A 21,608-nucleotide genomic window follows, 5' to 3' on the forward strand; every position below is an offset into this window, starting at 1 on the left:
TTGCATTGTCTTTACGATGAGAAGCAAAAGTTGTAAATGGATTTAAGGAACTCCTGGGGGTGCCCATGATACTTAAGTATATTACAACACGGGACGAAGTGGAGGTGTTAATTAGATTTGGGTTGATTCGTTTTGCATACAAGGAACGGTCAAAAAGACAGCAAGATATGGGGTGGGCATGAAAATCCTCCGAGTCGTTTCTGTCCAGTATATTAACGGAACTTTTATGAGTATTCCATGAGCTAACATGGCTTTTGGTTGACCTAGGCACTTGCTACACATGTTGCCAGATGGCCTCTGCACAGATTCTAAGGCAGTGTCTGCCATTTCTCAACGCTTGACCGTGCCCGACTGTATCCAAATCTCGTGATACTCAGACCGTCCAACCCGCCTCATCTTCCTCCTCCATGATGCTACCAGACCTGAGACTCGAGGTTGGCATACTCCTTCCCTCGAAGGTGGTGGCGATGACGAGGTGGAGCGGGTGGTGCACCCATGGTGACAGCGTGCACCCATGGTGACAGCGGGAGGCCCTCTCGGTCTAGGATCAGGTACTTGGCCTCCTCCATGAAGTCCTTGTCTGACCAGTGGAGGATGCTTGAGGCCAAGTCAAAATTTGTTCTGCCTCATCATCTCCTGACGCTCTCTGAATCGCCGTAGGCCAGCTTCTGCCGAAAGACCAAGCCTTATCTTCCGATCCCCTCTCTCGTCCAACGGATCGGCCTCCCACATACTCCTGATGCTGGCTTCGATGGTGCCAATCTCCCCAAGCCTCTCCTCCTCTCTCTCTCGTGCCTGCCTTTCGGCCTTCTCCCGTTCCTCTTGCTCTGTGATTCTGAGGCGCTCTTTGGCTGCCTCGAGTTGTCGGTCGTGGTCTTGCCACATTGTGTGTAGAGTTGCCCAGGGCGCTGGTTGGTATTGTTGCTCCCTCGGGTTGGCATCAAGGGCTTGTTCCTCGTCGTCTTTCGGACTTGTCTGGCCCACAGCCACCTGATTGTTCCGTGCGAAGAACTCGGAGTTCTCTTGCTCAATCTGGTGCGGTCTCGTCCGTACACCAATTCGAGGCGCTCTCAGGTTGTTTTTAGCTTGCCCCTTGACAGTTTTGGTGGGGTGATTGGGTGTTGGCAACGGCTGATGGATTGCAGTAGGTGTAACGAGTTTTGCGTGGCTGTCGCCCCCAGACAGCCGCAGGCGCTTCGCACCACCATTGCGAGGTTCTTCGTTGTCCTCGTCAACGTCACGATTTGTTCTCTTCTGCAAATCGTTAGCTTCTCGGGGTTGGCTTTTCGGGGGGTGACCATTCAGCTTACACGAGAGCCCTGGGCTTGGGATCCTTCGACGGTAGGCCTGTTGGCTCCGCCTTCCCATCTGCCCTTCGCCAGCGCCTCCATCCATGAGGCTGTATGGTTGGATGATTGATTTGTGTTTGTTTTCTTGGGTGCCACCTGCTCTTCATTGTCGATGCAGATTGGCAGCTCGTAGCTGCAGCCGGGGCGAGCGTACTGACGAGCGGGTCGCGTTTGCTTGCGAGACCGAGGCATCGTGATGGAGTGATTGTATGGTAGAGTGATTGTATGGTAGAGTGATTGTATGGCAGAGTGATTGTATGGCACTCTGTGTTGTTTAGATCTGAGAACAGGTCCTTCCTGAAGCTTTGGTGATCTGCTTGGTTGCTTCTTGCTCGGTAGGCGATGAAGGGTGGAAAGGAAGATTGGTAAGACGGTGGCTTGTTCACCGAGGCGGGTGAGCAGATTGATGGTTTATCGTTGCTCAACCAGGAAAAGACAGCTTGATGGTGCCGTAGTGCCTGGTACTTCTGATGTGACGGAAGTGGTTGTCGGAAGGAAGAAAAGAAAAGAAGTTGAGGTGGGGAGAAGCTACGTATTTATGTCTGTCAAATGAGGCCTCCCGCAAGTGAATTGACGCACGTGTCAGTGAATGGCAAGGCTGAAGCACGTGTCAGTGAATCACAAGGCTTGCAAGTGAATTTTATGGTCGAGCGAGAACCCTTCTGCGGAATCCCCTGTGTTGGTCACACCCAGCCATCATGTGACCGGCCACGTGCCCATATCCTGCACAACCTATAGCCCCAGCCTGGTCGGCGGTGTTTCATTCTGTCTTCATCGCATAGATGTGACTGCGTACATTTCTACCTGGAGTCAAGAAAATCTGTAGCTAGATGGTAACCTCTGCTGGCAGTGGAATGAGACCAGTACTTGTACATAGATCTTAACTGGTTTCGCTTCTTTTCTTCATACGTCTGAGGGTATACATGGCGCCTTCACACGGTGACACAGATCTTAAAAGGGATCAAAAGTCATTCAGCGACCCCGAAATAATATGTGGAAATAAGCGGAATGTGTTGCGAAAGAAAATGCGGCAAATCATCTATGTTACGCCAGCCGTGCACTGGTAGAATGAATAGTGCACCCCATAGTTCAGACTTTATACACACGCATGGGTCTTCAATTTATGCTATATTGGAATCACTGAGTCATATTCTGTTGTATGTTGCTATGTGCAGTTTTCAAAAATGGAAGCAGTGGCTAGTTTGATCATCACAAACACTATGGAAGATATGCTTGCTCGGCGTCTGTACCTAGGTAGTAACTCAAGAACTCGATTGTGGTTGCCACTCCAAATAGTGGTTTCGTTTTTAATCCTCATACATGTAAAATGTACGTGGCGCCTTCATACAGTGGTAAACGCTCAAGACCCAGCGTTTGAAGGAAAACAGTGCCAATAACAGTGGAAAGAGAATACAGTACGTCTGTGAAATACTCCCTGTTTGTTTGACCAAAGCCGAGGAATTGCGGCTTCTCGGTCTGCAAACCCTTCATTTACTGCTTCTGCCCAGTCCCAGGACATGACTCACAATGTCTCTAGACGATCCTGACGAGTTCTGAGGTCCTCGGGCACTGCTGCCGTAATGATGGCAGCCTGACAGAACTGTTTCCATAAGCCCTATCAAGTACAGACCATGACCTGCCAGACGCCGCCTGAGTTTCAAGTGTGAATACAGAAGGTGGTGATTAGCTATCGAAAATGGGGCTTCTCTCAAGGCTTGAAAATGGGTACGTCCCTGGATAGATACCTCCGAGGGATAGCAACGCGGTCATGGCGAATACAGATTGGCTCCAAGCGTAGTTGACGGCTTTATGAAGCAGTGGGCATCGGCAAGGGTCAAACAAATTACAGCACCTGGGCATCGAGAACACTCATCAGGAGACGTATGCTTAGGTAGACAGCTAACAACGGGCAGGAAAAGGCGGCAATAGTGGTAACCCATGGGTATAGAACCCTCGGAATGAAAGCAGTACTAACGTTAGAATTCGTGATTATCTCGGTGGCCGTCCGTTGTAAGCAATTTCTGCCTATCCTAACGGACCCAGCGTCACAAAGCGAGCGCGAACATCTACGCCCGTTGCCTGTAAAGGAGACATGAATATGCCCATCCTTTGTTTCGTGTTTGATTTGGTTGCGAGCGAGGCTCGGCCCGCATTGACCCATTGCCTTATTAAAGCACACTGTGGTTATCGGCGCAAGGGGCAGCAGGACCTGGGGCGGAGATTATACCATTCGGCCCGGCGAGCACGATCATCGCGAGAGAGTGGATGCGCGCACGTGCCTGTCATCCACTGACAGAGGCGATCTTTATAAACGAGCCCGTCTTAAAACGACCCAGATATAATGGGGCCTGGTGATCAGTCTGAAACCTTCCAACGTACCACCGCCGGGGACAGATTATTCCGTGCAGTCATACAAACCCATTCCGTTCCTTGCATCTTACACTACAAGCGACAGACCCGCCTGTCATGTGGGCAGCCCCATCTGCGCGGCTACCCAAAAACGCCCCGATGGCACTGGGCGTACGACGGTATTGGCTCTCTTATAGGACTTCACTGCCGAACCTAGCACGGAGGTAGCCCTCCGCCAAGCCAATCGGGCTATGAACTCCCGTTTGTGGGGACCTTATTTGAAATTCGGACCCTTCCGCCTCGGTCTATATTGGCTCGCACATGTGCCAAAAGCTTGGCGGTCGCTTCTCGCTCACATGAGACGAACGTCAGTTCGTCACATAATAATAGCGAGCCATGTCCTACTTTGCAGGCGGTCGTTGATCTCTTCTGCGATGTTCTCTGCTTCACATCATGATGCTCGGAAAGGTTGCAGGCTGGTTCTCGTTGCTCCTGGCGCCGTCTCTGGTGCTGGGAGACACCATCACTTACAAAGGGGCTGACAGTAAGTGACACAACTCTTTTCTAATTTCCTATTCAGGCGAGTCTACTCTACGAGACGGCCTGTCAGGTCGTCTCACGGGAGGACTAGCTCGAATCGTTCCTACTTAGAAAGCCGATCCGCTGACATACCAAAGTCTCATCCCTGTTGATGCTCGAAGCCCAAGGCAAGACGTACAAGACCACCGGGGGCGTCACCACGCCGCTTGAAAAGATCCTGTCGTCCTCCGGCGTCAACTCTGTCCGCCAGAGGTTCTGGGTCAACCCCAACGATGGCAACTACAACCTGGACTACAACCTGAAGCTGTCCAAGCGGGCCAAGGCGGCCGGCCAGAGCCTGTACCTGGACCTGCACCTCAGCGACACCTGGGCCGACCCATCACACCAAGTAAGACAAGCCCAGCCAGCCACAGGATGAAGATGAGAAGCCGTACACACATGCCATCCAATATGTAGAACATCACTAACACGAGCCACCACCAACAGGACGCGCCCGCCGCCTGGGACGACTCGACAATCGAAAAGCTGACCTACACGGTCTACAACTACACCCTCCAGGTGTCCAACGCCTACGCGAGCGCGGGCCTGAGCCCCTCGATAATCTCGATCGGCAACGAGATCCGGACGGGCCTCCTCTGGCCCCTGGGCGGCACCTCGTCGTGGTACAACATCGCCGCCCTGCTGCACTCGGCCGCCTGGGGCATCAAGGACAGCAGCCTGTCCCCCAAGCCCAAGATCATGATCCACCTCGACAACGGCTGGGACGCCGGCACCCAGACGTGGTGGTACAAGCAGGTCCTCGGCCAGGGCCCCCTCGTCGCCTCCGACTTCGACATGATCGGCGTCTCGTACTACCCCTTCTACAACGCCCAGGCCACGCTCGCGAACCTCAAGAGCTCGCTCAACCAGCTCGCCTCCGCCTACGGCAAGCAGATCGTCGTCGCCGAGACCAACTGGCCTGCTAGCTGCCCCAACCCGCAGTACGCCTTCCCTTCGGACGCGTCCAGCATCCCGAAGAGCGAGGCGGGCCAGGCCACCTGGCTCAAGAGCGTTGGCGACGTGGTGAGGGCCGTCAAGGGTGGCGTGGGTGTCTACTACTGGGAGCCTGCGTGGATCGGCAACGCGGGATTGGGGTCTAGCTGTGCGGATAACCTCTTGGTGGATGGGTCAGGGAAGGCAAGATCCGGGATTGCAGCTTTGGGGTCCCTGTAGCTGTCGATTTGATGGGCTGACGGGTGAAATTGGCACATCCACAACCCCCCGGGTCGACATTTCACGGCCCGACGTTCAAGCACGTGCATAGTAATTTAACAATGTCATTGGAAAACATCAGGAACTAAGCGTTGTGGCACAGTCGCCTCCCAGACCATACCCCATTCTTTGGAAGCACTGTAGCGCCTCCTTGACGTTGCGGCTGATCTGCCAGCAAAAGCTTCTATACTGCCAATATGAGCAAAGAATTTGAAAACGAGTGCTCACACGCCTGTGATATAAGGCCATCTACCGAGAAGTTTGACTTCACAGACTACAGCCGATTTAGTGCCCACTCCGTCACCTCTCCAAAGTTTGCGCGTACTTGTCTCGGAACTCATCCATAAATTGCCCTGCGTATACTGCAGCCTGGGCAACCTTGTCCTTGTAGTCATCTTGAGATGGATCAGTTGTCCTCAGAATTTCAGCAGCCTGATGAACCTTCCTCATGTACTGATCACTGGCCCACAGTACCAGTTGTGCGAATTGCGAGACAGGAACCCATACGTCATCACACCTGTCTGTTTCCGCGCAGGCATCAGTGTACACATTGGAGGGGTCTGTTCCGACATCTTTCATCTCTATGTCTTGATTGGCGCGCGGAAATTCTTGCGACTGAGTGCCGATATCTCTGGACATTGTTGCGTGATTAGTCTGAGTCGAGGCATCTGACAACATTGGTAGAGACGCAAGTGCGTGGTGGTCCCTGACAATCATCGGATGAGAGTCGGTGTCGGAGCCCGCGCTCTTGGATGGCTTTTTGAAGCTATGGCCTGTGGTAGGTGGGATGTTCGGGTACGTGCAAGGCCTCTTGTCTTTCCGACATGGGCCACAAGCTGGCTTTGATCGATCGCATTTCCGTTTCTTGTTGCGACAGCCCATGCAAGACCTTCCCGAAGGCTCATTTGTGCTCGACTTATCAACGACTGGCAGCACTGCTGCAGACACTCCCGTATCACCAGACGGCGCCTTCCTCTTACGGCTGATGCCTAGTGAAGTCTCAGGTCGCTTTTCTGAGGTCTGAGGCTCAGATGAAATGGCTGTTTCTGTCGCCGAGTCAAGTTTTCTGCCGCTAGCTGACGATGCCGGTCTTCTCGTGTTGTGTGCGAGGTGCTCCTGGCTACTGTTCGGCTGTTTCGAGGCAACTGCTCTCTTCCTTAACTCGCGACTCGCCGGTTGTACCGGTTTTTGGTTTGGACGCGACCGAGGATTCGCGTTCATCAAAGCTGTTCTCTCGCTGAGAGCTGGCCGGCGGGCAGGTATCGAGCTCGAAGATCTTGGTGGAGCGGGTGTAGTGACAACACGGAAAGGTAGTTGGCGAGGTGGTGGTACGCAATCATCATCTTCGATGCCAAGGGGAAAAGGATTTGGAGGAGACGCAGGGCGCGCTTCGTCGAGTCTGCTCGCCTCTGATCTCCAGTCCGAATGCAGATGTTGCGCCGTACTCGAGGGTTTGCCTTCAAGCAAGCAAATTGTTTGCCCACGCAGGGTCTCGTCTGAGAGGCTGTCATGAGGCCTGAGAGGAGTTCCTTCCTGGCTCCGTGCTTCCATTTTACTGCCATCCACAGTTTCCTGGTACTCACGACTTATGTAGCTTGCAGCGTGGAGGCAAAGCTCCCAGATCTTGGTTGTCGGGAGAAGAGATAAAGTGAATTCCCATCGAATCTTGGGACCAATGCTCCAGCGGGCGTATTCGGGCTCACCAGGAGGGTCTACCACCTGAATCCTAATGGGCACCCCACGGTCTGACAATGTAGAAGATCGAGATGTGGGTCTGATAGTGTGCGGCGGAGATAATCGACGCCTTCCAAACGGGTAAGTTGTGGTGCTGGTGGTGCGACGTGCTGAGGGTAGGGTCTGGCCCGAATTGCCTGCAAATTGGCCTGGAAAGGGGTTATGGTAACGCCCATCGTGTACATTGCCAAAATCTGCCCTGATTTGGGGACCTGATGGCAGAGGTCTCCAGGCGCCAGATTGCAAAGGATTTGGATGAGGGTGGCTGCCCATGGACTCAGGATGAGCCTGAGTATCGTACAGTGGCTCCGTGTCTCCAAAGTTGCCCCCATCATGATCCATGTCGAAGATCGGTTGACGATAGCTGAATTCACCAGGGATGAAAGACCTACGACGGCCTGGAGGACCCACCGTTGAATTTGACAAGTAGCCAAGCCCTTGCGATGAAGGTCGTCTGCTGACTGGGACAAAGGGACCCGGAGTTGATGGGCTTTGGGAAGAAATTCCAGGATCACGTGTCAGGCTTGGTCTCGCAGTTTGTGGCCTGTAGATAGGTTGCAATGGACTGTATCTGACCGGTGGGGGGACAGAGGTTTGGCTCTGGGGTCGTCGCATGGGAGGTGCTGTAGGTGGTCTCATGAGGGACATGCCAGTCGATTGCCGAGGCCTGCTGACGGGTGCAGGCTTATTAGGGACATTGGCGCCCCTGAGATCTTGCAACACTTGCTTGATATGACAATGCTGCATTCCTGCGTTGGTGGAAAAATACTCGACAGCTGTACGAAAGTCCTTGGCGGTGAGGATGAAGAGTTGAATCGTCTTCCTTGTTGCGACCTTCTTTCCATCCGGTTCGAACAAGGGCAGCGTTAGCTGCAGCATCTTCTGCTCGGTGACGGAGAAGAACTTCTCGTCCAACAGGTTCCGCTCCCTCAACATGACAAGGTCCCATTGTGCCTGACAAGTGGTTAGTGATCAGTGTAGAAATGGAGCAATCTCCCACTGACCAATGTGTGTCCATCAATATGGACTTGGACAATCAGCTTTTCGGACTTCTCGTCCTTGAGCGTGAGAGTGGCGGCCCGAACGATGGATTGGACCTTGCCCTCAACAACCAGACGGCCCAGACCCAGGCGATGGATTTTATTGCCCGTTGAGGCCATTGTTCCGGCGGAACGAGTGTGTTTTGGGCTTCAAACCATTTGGGGATAGATCCTCATCGATGAAGCACGGACGGGATAGGCTGGAAGGTGCCGAGCGGAGCCAAGATGCGACGGTAACAATTTCGATCGGAGGCTGTCGTCTTGCTGATGGTGGTATTCAGTGTCAGCGGCAGGCTGTCTGTCAAGAACCACAGTAAACGGCTGCTACCAGAGGTTGACAGGCCTGGATGGTGGATGATGAAGTGATGGAGGTCAGAACCATTGAAGTTGTGGGGGTGGGGAACGGGCAACCAGGAGGACAAATGCCCTCCCAGCACTCGTTGCAGCCCTGCATGTTCAATAGAGCTGGAAGGAAGCAGCTACACCTTCCGCCCCCTCGATTTACGGTGGCTTCTAATTGGAAAACGGACGGTGGGAAGGAGCTGAGGTCTGGCAGATTACAAGTGCACCCAGTTACACAGGTACATAAGTACCTAGGTACCTAGGTACATACATACCTGATATGGCCGTTGACTTGGATGCTTATCGGTGGAAGCAGTTAGCTGTAGGGGTCGGTCCTGAGGCTACCGATTATGTCAGGAAGGAATAGTACCAGAACGGTGCACGGGCCCCTGTAGAGTATTCTTAAGGAATTCTTAGCCTCTAGCTTATTAAATAGAAACTTAAAGAGAATAAAAAATAAATATACCTTCTTTACTTACTTTATACTTTTTAATAACTTAACTTAAATATAATAGTTAAACATTAAGTATTATTATATTAATAGCTTTATTTTAAATTTTAAATTTTAAACTATTATTCTTTTTTAATAAAGTTTTATTTTTTAAAATATTATTAATAATATTAATATATTTATATTTATTATTAAATAGCTTTAAAATTAACTAATATAAAAGTTTATTAGCTTTAAGCTTAATAATTATTTTACTTTTACTTACTATTAAAATTTACTTATATTATAAAGATTTATAACACTAATTTTAAATATATTTATTTATTCTAACCTTTTTTAATAAATAAAATCTAATTTCTAAAAAAGGTTTAATAGCTACTAAATTAATTAATAAAATAAAAACCTTTCTAATTTTTAGTAACTTAATAAAGGCTTTTATTAATTAGATTTTAAATTATATTTAAATAAAATATAACTTTTTTATTATTAATTTATTACTTTTTAATACCTTATTATTATTAACTACTTATAAATTATTAATATATTAATAAATATTAAATTTATTATATCTTAAAATTTTTATTAATAATATTTTTTAAATTTACTTTTAATTACTTATTATTAAAATACTATTTAAAGAAAAATAACTTTTATTTTATAAATAATAAATTTAACTTTAATATACCTTATTATTAATAAAAGATTTTAATATAACTCCTTTATTATTAAAAATATTATAATTTTACTTATATAAGCTATAATAAATAATTAATAAACTTAAAATTAAAATTTTATAATAATAATAGTTTAAATTATAATAAATTTTTCATTTTATAAATTTATTTTTAACCTTTATTATAGGTTAATAAAAATAATAATTATTTATCTTTTATTTAGTTAATATTAAATATTTTTACTTATAAAAGATTTTAATTTTAATATTTAATTTAATAAAAAATTATAAAGTATTTTAATATATTTTACTTTATTAAATATTTTAAGTATTTAAAATAAATTTATTTTATAAATAATATTTATTAAATATAATTATAATATCTTTTAAAAATATTTTAAAATAATACTTTTATATTTTAATAAAAATAATTATATTATATTTAAAATAGTAAATATTAAAGATATTTATAATAAGCTTAAAACTTACTTTATAAAGTTTTATTTAAATATAATAACTTTTAAAATAAAATATTTTTATTATAAAATATTATTAATAAAAGAATATTATCTTTTTTTAAATAATTATTTTAAATATAAGATATTATAATATAAAACTCTTTATTTAATTTATTACTACCTTTAAATTACTTATTTTAAAAATTAAATTTAAAATTTTTAAACTTAATAAGGATATAAAGCTTATAAACTTTTTAATTTTATTTATAATTATAAAAGTATAATTATTAATTTAATTAAATAATACTTTTATTCCTTTAGTTTATTATTTATATTTAATAATTTACTTTTATTTATAAAGGTAAATTATTTATTTTATATTTTATAATATTTATTTATATAACTTTAATATTAATAGTTATAATAGTATTTTTAAATATAACTACTTTAATTCTCTTTATAATTTAATTATTTATATATTATTAATTTAATTTAATATTTAAATTAATTTTAATATTTATTTTAATTTTAACCTTTAAATTAATTTTAGTTTTAAATTATTTAATTAAATAAAGTTAAATATAAAATATTAAATATAGTTAATTATAAATACTATTAAATTAATATATAACTTAATATTAATAATAAAATAAATAATAATAATAAATATTTTAATAATAATTAAATACTTTATAACTATTCTTTATATTAAAAGTTAATATTTTTTATTTTATAAGCTTAATATAATAAAAGGAAATTTATAAAATTAATAAGGTTAGTATTAATAGGTATACTATAATAAGTTTATTAATTATATAAAGCTACTTAATATATTTATTTATTAGTAATTTTTTAAAAATTTTTTAATAAGAATTTTTATAAAAGCTATTTTTATAACTTTTAACTATCCTTTAAAAACTTTTTAAATAATAAATAATATAAATATTAAAATATTAGGTTTTTAAAATTATAATTTTATTATTATTAATATATTATTATTATTATTAATATTTTAATAGTTATAATATATTAATAAATTATATTTATACTTTTATTTTTAATAGTTTTAATTAAAGGGATAAAGGGAATAAATTACCTATAATATAAAAGGATAATAAAGTTATTATTATTTTTATAAAGTTTATAAAATAATTTATACTTTAATAATATATTTCTAAATATATTAAATAGGTTAGTAGGAAAATTATAAATAAAAACTAATTGATTTTAGTGTTATTATAAGTATTATTAGAGGTGTAAAAGTTATTAAATTTTTAGTAAAGATAGATTTAAAATTAGGTATAAAATTTAGTTTTTTTTTAAACTTATCTTTATTTTTTATTTACTTTTAAATAATAATATATTAAATATTTATAGGGATATTAGATATAATTATATTATAGTTAATAGGAAATAGCTATTATAGAATTATTTAAAATTAAGTTTTATAAATAAATATTTTTATTATATTTATATAGGATTAAAATAAATATTTATAAGACTTTTAATTATATAATTATATCTTTATAATTTTTAAATATATATATTAATTATAAAACTATAATAGTTACTTTTTTATTTATAAAGTTTTTATTATTAATAATTTTTATATAAATATACTCTTTAAAATAAATATTATAGGATTTAAAGGTTTTAATATTTTTTATTTTAAAACTATATATTAATATTAATTTATATTATATTTATATTTTAATATAACTAAAAAAGTAAACTTACTTTATAAAGGTTAAAGTTTTTATTTTTATAGAAGTTATTATTTTATTTTACTTTATAGCTTAGCTATTTATTTAATATAAACTATATTTAAATAAAATATAAAATCTAATTTTATATTTATTTTTAATATATTAATATTTTTACACTTTTATAAATATTTACCTTACTTTTATTATTATTTAGAATAAATAAAATAATTTAATTATAATTTCTAATAATATATTTATAAAATACTTTTATTTTATAAATTTATAATATTATATTTATTTTATATAAAATAATATTAATATTATTTTATTACTTTTATAATTATTTAAAACTAACCTAAAAGGTATTTATTTATATAAGTAATTTTTAATTTACTTAATTATTAATATAAATATTTTTTAGTTTTAATTTAAAAAATAAGTATAAGTTTTTAGTTTTTAATAAAAATATAAAATATATTTATTAATAATAGTTTTATAAATATTTTAAAGAAGAATAGTTTAAAGTTTATTTATAAGATAATTAATAAAACTTAATTTTAAAGAAATATTATATTTATTTTATAATATTAAAGGATATAAAAGTAATAAATAATATTTTTATAAAACTTTAAAATATTAGGAAGATTAAAAATAAAGTAATTTATTTTCTTTTATTTCTTATTTTATTATTTAATAGTTAATATTAAATAGTATTTAAAAGGATAAATAGTTATTAATATTTAAAGCCTTAATAAAATAGCCTTTATAAATACCTATTTTATAAAGAATTAAAATAATATTTTTATTAAAATTATAAATATAAAATATATTATAATATTTAATATTATAGCCTTTTCTATTAATAGTAATTATATTTAGAATTAGAATAAATATTTATTATAATATTTACCTAAAGGTAGTTTACTTTTAAATATATAATTATAAAATATTATAATAGCCTAATTTATATTTAATAATAGATAAATTATTTCTTTAATAATATAAAAGGAAAGTATATTTAGATAATATTATTATTTTAATTAATAGTATATTTAAGGATTATTTATATAATATTAGTTAAGTTTATAAAAGTTAAGAGAATAAAATATTATTATAAGTTTAAAAGTCTTTTTTATTATACCTATAAGTGTTGTATTTAGTAGATATATAGACTTTTTAGTTTATTAATTATTAAAGTAATTATATATTATTATAGCTTTTAAGTTTTAAAATTTTTAAAGAACTTTAAATATTTTATTAGCTTTATTAAGTATATATATTATAATATTCTACTTTTAGTATAAAAATTAGATTATTAAAAGTTTAAAAATAAATTTTTTATTTAAATTTTATTAAGAAACTATAAGGAAAGATAGCTTAATAGTAATAGGTAAATTAAATTCTTTTATACTACTTAATAAATTAGAAGACTTTCTTTAAAATAGTTAAATTAAACCTTTTAAAGTTTATATTTATTATATATTTTAATATAAAATAGCGGCTATTTATTAATTTTAATATATTTATATTAGAAATTAAAGTTTAAATTTATTATAATAAAATAATAATATTTTAAAATTAATAAAAGATAATTATATTATTATATACTTTTATAAATTTTAATTAAGATAATTTTATATTTTAGTTAAACTTTTAAATATAAAGTATTAATATTAAGTAATTAAAATAAAGATTTTTAATTATATTTAAGTTTTAAAAATATAAATATTAAATTAAACTTTTAAATATTATTTAATATTATATATAAATTATTTTATAATTTTTAATTTTTAAATAATTAAATATTATAAATTTAATAGTTACTTTTATTAATAATAAAAATTAATTTATATTTTAAAATATATAAGTAATTTTAAGGTAGACTTTTATATAAATTTAAATAAAAATATTATTTTAAATATATTATTATATTTATTATTCCTAAATAAAACTACCCTTAATACTTTAAATAAATTAAAAATTTTATCTAATAATAAAGAAAAATACTAGACTTTTACTGCTAATATAATTATATAGTTATTCCTATCTAATTAAGACCTATAAAATAGATAGGTATATATTAAAGTATCTTTAAAATTTTAAAAATATCTAAAAGATAGGTATTATAAAGATCTATAATAATTTAAAATTTTTAATATAATTAATTAAAATAATATTTTAAGTAAAAATAAAGCTATTTTATTTTTAAAGTCTATTTTAATTTTATTTAAAAGACTTTTATAGAAAATAGAATATTATATTTTTATATCTTTTACTCTTATATTATTAATATTTTAAAGCTTATATATTTAAAAATTATTATAATTATACTTAATTTAGTAAATTTCTTTACTTATATTATATTAAATAATTATAATTAAAATTATAAAAGTTTACTTAATATTACTTATAATACTTTATTTTTAATATTTATTATTATAAAATATATAGTAATTTATAATCTATATTTAATTTACTCTATTTATATTATTAAATTATAATAAATTTTATTTTTAAACTATTTATTATAAAGTTAAATAAATTTAATATAATTTTATTAATTATTTATAAATTTTTAAGGAATTATTATTTATTTTAGAAAGTAATATAAAAGGTAACGAAATAAATAATTAAACTTTTATAGTATTTACTTTATAGTAATTAAGGTTATTTAAAAGTTATTTTAATAGATTAAGATTTTAAAATTCTTATTAGAAGTTTAGTTTATAATATAGAAACTTTTAGAATAAAGCTCTTATATATAATAGTATATTATTTATAAATAGATAAATAGTTTAAATAAATAGTATAAATAGTTAAATTAATATTATAATACTTTATTTATAGTCTAAATAATCCTAATAGATAATTAAAAGCTCTATTATAAATATAATTTAAATTTTATAATAATAAATCTTAAGTTATTAACTACTTTTAAATAAAGTTATTAAAAGCTTTATATTAAATAATATACTTAATATTATTATAAATTAAATTTTATATTAATTTTAAATCTTTTAAAATTATATTTAAATATATAATACTTTAATATTAATAAATATAACTATTAAATAATACTATAATTAGTAATATTTTATATAATTCTTTAATATTAGAAATAAAGTACTTCTCTATTTATATAAAGGTTATAGCATTTTATAAAATATTAAATAAAAATATAATCCTTAATATATAAACCCTTTTAAAGTTATTAAATAAATTAACTATTTAATATACTAACTAAACTTTCTATAAATATAAAAGCTTTAATATAATATAATTTTAATTAATTATTTAAAATTATATTCTATAAACCTATTTAAATAAAACATTTTAATATTAGTCTAATTTATATAAAAGATTACAAAAATAAATATTTAATAAATAAAGCCTATTAATAAATAAAATAAAATATTTTATTAAATATATTAATTTTAAATTTAAGTTATAAAATAAAAACCTTAATATAATTAGATAATAAAGTTTAGGAATTATTTAATATATTTTTATATAATTATATAAAAATTAATAACCTTTTATAATAATAACTATTTAAATTCTAAAAATAAAATAAAAAAGTAGGCCTTTATTTATTATTTTATAATTTTTATATTATTTAAGATTTTAAAATTTCTTTTTTAAATAATTTTTCTTTTATTTAAATATTATTAGTAGATAAATAGTATTAGAATTATCTAATATAAGGTTAAATAAAGTATTAGAAAATATTAAAAAAGAAAATCCTTTTATTATTAAATAATAACCCTATAGTATTAAAAATATTAATATTAAAAAGAATAAAAACTAATTAAAAATTATTTAACTATTTAAAAAAATAAGCCTTTTAATAAGTATAAATAGCTCTTACTAATCTAATAATTACTTTAAAAATATTAAAACTATTATTTAATAGAATAACTAAATTAGCTTTATAATTATTATAAAAGACTTTTATAAAGTTATTAATAATATTAAAAAATAAAAAATTATTAAAAGTAACTTAACCTAATAGTAAATACCTTTATTTTTATTTAGTTTATATAAAAGGATTTAAATAATTATTTTTAAAGTTAATTATTTATTATTAAGGAAAGTAAATTAATTAATATTTATATATTTATAATAAACTTATTAATATAGTTTTTAAAAGAAGGTATATTTTTTATATTTTATAGTTTTAAGATAAATAACTCTACCTTAAAAGTAAAAGCCTTATTTATTTTAATTTATAATTTTTAATATATTATTTTATAATATAATTATTTAAGATTTAAATATAAATTTAAATAATTTAAAAGATTTAAAAAAGATATAAAATTAAATTTAAAAGAAAATAAAACTAAAAGGAAAAATAAAGTCCCTTTAAAGAAGTTTATAAAATAAAAGGTATTTATTAATATTAGTTTTAACCTTAATAATAAAGCTCTAAAAACCTTAAAAATAATAGTACTTAATAGTAAGAATAACCTATTTATAAAGGGCTCTTCTTTAAAGTAGCTATCTATACTTTATATTATAACTTTTATTAATTTTTTATTATTTAATTAAAGTATATTTTTATTAAATATAAATAATAGAATAAAATTATTTATATTAATTATAAATCTTATTAATAAAAAGCTTTATTATTAATATAAACTATATTAATACTTTATTAAAAAATATAAAAAAATATAAAATATATAAAAATAAATAAAAACTTTTAAATAAAGTTAAATAAATAATAATTAAAGTTAAAAATGAAAAAAGAATTAAAGCCTTTAATCTACTTCTTTATATTATTAAAATAAATCTTTTATTATAAAATAAACTTTTAATAAATAAAAAATATTAAAAATTTTAAAAATAATTATATTAAAAGTTCTTTTAATTATAAAGTTATTAAATTAAACTAAATTTTAAAAATATAATACTTTTATAAATTATACTTTTAAATTCTTATAATATAAATATAAATTAAAACTTAAAATCTATATAAATTTATTATAAAGCTTTAATAATAAATTAAAACTATTATATAAAATAAAAGTAAAAATAAAGCTATTAAATATAATAAGGAAAATATTATTAATAATAATTAATAAAGAAATTAAAAATTAAACTAAATAACTTAAACTTTAAATAATACTTTCTATAAAGTATTTTAAACTCTAAATAATAAATATTTATAATATAAAATATTTAAATATTTTATATTATTATATTTATAACTTTAAAGCTTTTAATATTTAATTAATAAAATTTTACTATATTTATAGCCTTAAAGCTTTTAATATTTATAGCTTTAAAGCTTTTAATATTTATAACTTTAAGGCTTTTAATATTTATAATTTTAAAGCTTTTAATATTTAACTAATAAAATTTTAATAATATTATATTTTTATTATAAATACTTTTAATTTTTAATATATAAATATTTTATTTTATACTATAATTAATAAAGAAAAGTAAGAATAGGATTTAAATAAATATTTTTAATTAATAAGGGTATTAATATTTTTTAGAGGGGGGTAGGTTGTTAGGAAGGAACAGTATCAAAACAATATACAAACCCTTATAGAGTATTCTTAAGGAATCCTCAGCCTCTAGCTTATTAAATAGAAACTTAGAGAGAATAAGAAACAAATGCACCCCCTTTACTTACTTCGTACTCCCTGACAACGATTGGGTTACTACGTAGATGTGGTCCGTGCGTCGCCGGTCCAAAAATCCCCTAGCCTGCTGCTGCCAGCCTGCATCTTTTTGATTTGCGACGACCCAGCCCAGCTCCATCTGCATCCAGCGTGCATCGTCAACCCGTACCTGCGCCCGCACCTGCACTGCGACCAGCTCGGCTGCCATCACCCAGGCGCGTCGCTAAGCCGAAGTGGTGTGTAATCTTAGCAGACTCACCATATTCCAGGGCTTATCCGAGCTGTCAATCGCGACAATTGTCCTGATTTTCCAGCCAGTCAGCAGCACCCGAAACCGCGCTCCCTCGCCCGCGCTCTGTGGGCAGAGTCGGCCAGGATGGTGTCCCAACGCCCCCCCGAGCATGCAATCGATCGCACCCCCGAGTACGAGGAGTTTATCAACAAGCTCAAAGAATTCCACACCGAGAGAGGCACTAGGTTCGACCCGGAGCCCAAGATCACCCCGTACCAACTCGACCTTCTGAAGATATTCAACCATGTCGTCAACAGCGGCGGCTACGACAGGATCACCGACGAGAAGCTGGCCTGGCGCAGGGTCTGCGCAGAGCTTGGGATCCGGGCCAGTAACGAGGCTGCGGCCGCCTTCAGTCTCAAGACAGCATACTACAAGAACCTCGCCGCCTACGAGATCCGCACCGTCCACAACAAGACCCCCCCACCTCCCGAGATCCTCGAAGAGACATCAGCCAAGGGCGGTTCCCTCCTGACCCGGACACTCAGCAACTTCAAACCCAAGGACCGCCGTGATACCTCCACCCAGAACTCCCCTGCGCCCTCTGGTGATGATGGGACACCCGCCCGCGAGAGCAGACCTGAGGAGCCTCCCAGCACTGGCCGTGCTGCCAGAGGTCTGCGCCAGGCCCCGCCTCAGAGGGTCATCTTCCAGCCAGAGACTGGCCCGACACGCCCATCACGTCACTCATCGGCGCAGCATCACGGTGCTTCCTCGACCCCACAAGGCTCCCATACTTCCCATGGCCATGGCCACGCAAGCTCGCAGGGCAATGGCCACAGCCAGATGCAAGGCACCAACCGTATGCCCTCACACCAGATGGCACATGCCCCCCTTGGCCAGGTTCCCCAGCCGCACATCGTTCGTGGTGGTGCCTCCGCAAGTTTCACTCCCCAGAGCTACGAGTACCAATCTGCAACCGTCGAGAGGTTTCGACTGCCAGCAAATGTGCCACTGCCCCTGCGCCCCGTCGAGACTCCGTCAAATGCGCCGGCAAAGTTCATGAAAGCGAGGCGTGTGCCGGACCCTGCGCCCTCAATGGCCAATCGCCAGGCCCCCTTGCCAGGCAGTAAGTCCAACCTTATCTTCTATCTTAAATTGTGTGCTGATCGCCGCTGTGCGTCTAGGTCTGCCGGTACAACAATCTCCCTTCGACGGCCCGAATATCTACGCTAGATGCCTGTACGCCCTTCGGTCCGGAATACCAGAGGAACAGTCGTTTGCGCTGCACCACCTCTTGAAGATATCGTATGAGAGAGGTGACCGCTACAAGTTCGATGCCTTTCCGGGGCTGGCAGAAGGCCTAGTGGAAATGGCGCTCAAGGTCGGCAGTCTCTTCTGGGATGTCAACTTCACGATATCCTACGACCCGGAGGCCGACGGCGACGACATCGGGGAGTTGGATGGTGTCAATGGCACAGCGGATATCATCGAGCGTATCGGCCAGCTGAAACCTCGCTCTGGACAGGAACATCTACAGCCCGCCTATTTCGCCGACCAGATAGTGTTGATCACGGAGGCCTCTCTCGCCATTCGCAATATGCTCATGCTTCGGGAAAACGGCGAGTCGATGGCCGACTTCCCAATACTTCGGGACCTCTTGTGCATCATTCTTCACCTGCCCTCTGGCGACAACACTGTGGAACTAAAGCATTGTGCTCTGGACATTGCGGAACAGCTCACCCCTGAGCTTAATCTCGGTGCCGACGACCCTCTCTACCGCTCACTCCTCGCTCAGCTGATGTCGACCGACCGTGGCCAGATCCTGACATCTCTGCGGGCTCTTGGCCGCATATCAATGAACCTGGCAGAAGCCAACAAGCTCGGCGACGTTCCCCTGCATATCCTCGAGAACATCATCGACTGGCTCATGTTGAACGATGACGAGCTGTTGGATGCCTGTCTTGACTTCCTGTATCAATATACGGCTGTGGTGTCCAACATCGAGACTCTGCTTAGGTTCAGAGCGACAAAGCCAGACAAGCCTGAAAGCCTGGTCAAACATCTGGTCCGTCTTCTCTCGCATGGGGCCAAGCGTGTCGTCAAGGACCAGATAATCAAGCCCGAGGTACGCATACCGTACAGCGAGGAGGTCGCACCGTTACCGCAAGATCTTCAGGAACGCCTGCTGTCCATGGAGGAACCTGAGCGTTGCTACATGTGGCTTCGGTGTCTCTTCGAAGAAGACACTGATGCCAGCATCACGCAAATTGCCATTTGGACCGCCTACCAATCGTCATTTAGTAGTCGATTGGTTAACATCGGCAAGACCATGATCTCACCAGCGGATTTCATTAGGAACGTGAACCATGTGTGGACCACCGCCGGCGCGCAAATCATCAAGGCGCCCAATGGAACGAACCAGAAGTTCATAATCAAGGGAATCCGAGCTCGCACCAGGCCCGTAGACCCCGATGATGACGGCAGGGAGTATTTCCGTTGTCTCTGGACCCTGCCGATGAATCCGGGCCAGAAGTTCCAGAAGTGCAACAACTTCTTCGCCAACGCAGAGAAGATGTACGAGCACATCCTGCTGGCACACGTCCATGAGAAGCCCGACAAGGATGGCAAGTACCTCAATAAGGAAGGGGATTACCGCTGTCTTTGGGCGGGCTGTCACAAGCTCACCGGCGATGGCAAGGCACCCCTCGGGACATTCATGTCGCACGTCAAGACCCACCTGATGGCCGTCCAGCAGAACTTCGAGCCCCAGGCCACCCCGGCCCAGAGCAACGTCGCCTCAGACGGCGCGTCCTCCAACGGCAGCGGGCCAAGCCCAACCGCCAACCCCAACAAGAGGGTCAAGCGCGCGCACTTCGTCCCCGCCAAGTCCCTCACCCTGACGTTCGAGGAGACCATGACGGCGCGCGACGAGCGCAACCCCAACGGCCCGCTGCAGCCCGCCGGCACGCCCTTCAGCGCGGTGCTCGTGCTGCGCAACATCGCGCGCAACGTGGTCAAGACGGAGGCGCAGGAGCAGCTCCTGGAGGAGCAGGAGCGCCAGGGCGTCCCCGAGGGCGCGCGGGGCTGGAACGAGCGGCTGTTCCGCGTCGTGCTGCCCCGGCTGCACGAGATCATGACCGAGAACCGCGTGCTGGCCCAGCCCGTCTCGACGCTGCTGGAGCTGATCGACGACCGGGGCTAGCGGGCCCGCGGAGGCGGGCCCCTGTCACCGCCGCCGGGGCAGGACCGCCCGGCCGGTGCGACGGCTCCGGCGCCGCGGTCCCGGCGGCCGTCCATGCTGCCCCGTTTGGGAGCGATCGCCCCCGTGAAGCTCCCTCAGAATGTTCGTGGTGGTGTTCATAAGCGGGATCCTTTTGACACGCGGCTTCTTGCGTGGGAGCAGATGCTTTTTGCGAAGAACTTGCGGGGCTGGGAGCGGTAGGTGATACATAGGTTTGAAATGTATGGGGATTAGAAACGAAACCACTTGGAGTGGGCGGTAGCTTGACATATTTTCTCTGAAGCTGCAGGTTTGAGAGCCTTGACGGGCTTGGGTTTTTTGGTGCCAGAATTTTGTTGTTGAGCTTTTTTCTCCACGACCATGGCGTTGTTGATGATAGGTGGCGCAGGAAAAGTCTTGTCATGAGGGACTGGGTGCACATGAGAGAAAAATTGTGGAATTGTTTTATGTGCGGATTAGACAGCCCATTATTGCTACACTAATTCTCTTGTCTTTCATGACATTTTTCTTGAGCCCCTTGTGTGGAGACTGGTTGGTCGATGTCTACTGCAGCCTCTGTCCATGAGTGAGGAAATCTCTTTCACGAGCTCTGGCCGGCCTGACTTG

General features: G+C 37.1%; 4 protein-coding genes across 4 annotated transcripts; 2 read left to right on the forward strand and 2 right to left on the reverse strand.

The window, feature by feature from the left end:
* Nucleotides 1-194: 194 nt before the first annotated feature.
* Nucleotides 195-1,826, reverse strand: KVR01_000105 (uncharacterized protein). The gene is made up of 2 exons (XM_044789037.1): nucleotides 1,311-1,826; nucleotides 195-1,254 (listed from the first exon to the last, which is right to left on the reverse strand). Exons 1-2 carry the CDS (start codon nucleotides 1,539-1,541, stop codon nucleotides 610-612), a joined length of 876 nt encoding a protein of 291 aa, XP_044650054.1. The 5' UTR covers nucleotides 1,542-1,826; the 3' UTR covers nucleotides 195-609.
* Nucleotides 1,827-4,154: 2,328 nt separating this feature from the next.
* Nucleotides 4,155-5,450, forward strand: KVR01_000217 (uncharacterized protein; the record flags this gene model as incomplete). Its single annotated transcript, XM_044788635.1, has 3 exons — nucleotides 4,155-4,205; nucleotides 4,725-4,798; nucleotides 4,829-5,450. 3 exons carry the CDS (start codon nucleotides 4,155-4,157, stop codon nucleotides 5,448-5,450), a joined length of 747 nt encoding a protein of 248 aa, XP_044650166.1.
* A 339-nt stretch (nucleotides 5,451-5,789) lies between these two features.
* Nucleotides 5,790-8,575, reverse strand: KVR01_000496 (uncharacterized protein; the record flags this gene model as incomplete). The annotated part of the gene is made up of 4 exons (XM_044792885.1): nucleotides 8,228-8,575; nucleotides 7,739-8,177; nucleotides 7,335-7,680; nucleotides 5,790-6,645 (listed from the first exon to the last, which is right to left on the reverse strand). The coding sequence occupies exons 1-4, from the start codon at nucleotides 8,381-8,383 to the stop codon at nucleotides 5,790-5,792; spliced, it is 1,797 nt and encodes a 598-aa protein (XP_044650445.1). The 5' UTR covers nucleotides 8,384-8,575.
* Nucleotides 8,576-17,658: 9,083 nt separating this feature from the next.
* KVR01_000576 (uncharacterized protein) lies at nucleotides 17,659-21,502 on the forward strand. The gene is made up of 2 exons (XM_044791944.1): nucleotides 17,659-18,887; nucleotides 18,946-21,502. The coding sequence occupies exons 1-2, from the start codon at nucleotides 17,903-17,905 to the stop codon at nucleotides 20,961-20,963; spliced, it is 3,003 nt and encodes a 1,000-aa protein (XP_044650525.1). The 5' UTR covers nucleotides 17,659-17,902; the 3' UTR covers nucleotides 20,964-21,502.
* The last annotated feature ends 106 nt before the right edge of the window (nucleotides 21,503-21,608 follow it).

Source organism: Diaporthe batatas (assembly GCF_019321695.1).
Source record: "Diaporthe batatas strain CRI 302-4 chromosome Unknown Contig00001, whole genome shotgun sequence".
Taxonomy (NCBI): Eukaryota; Fungi; Ascomycota; class Sordariomycetes; order Diaporthales; family Diaporthaceae; genus Diaporthe; species Diaporthe batatas.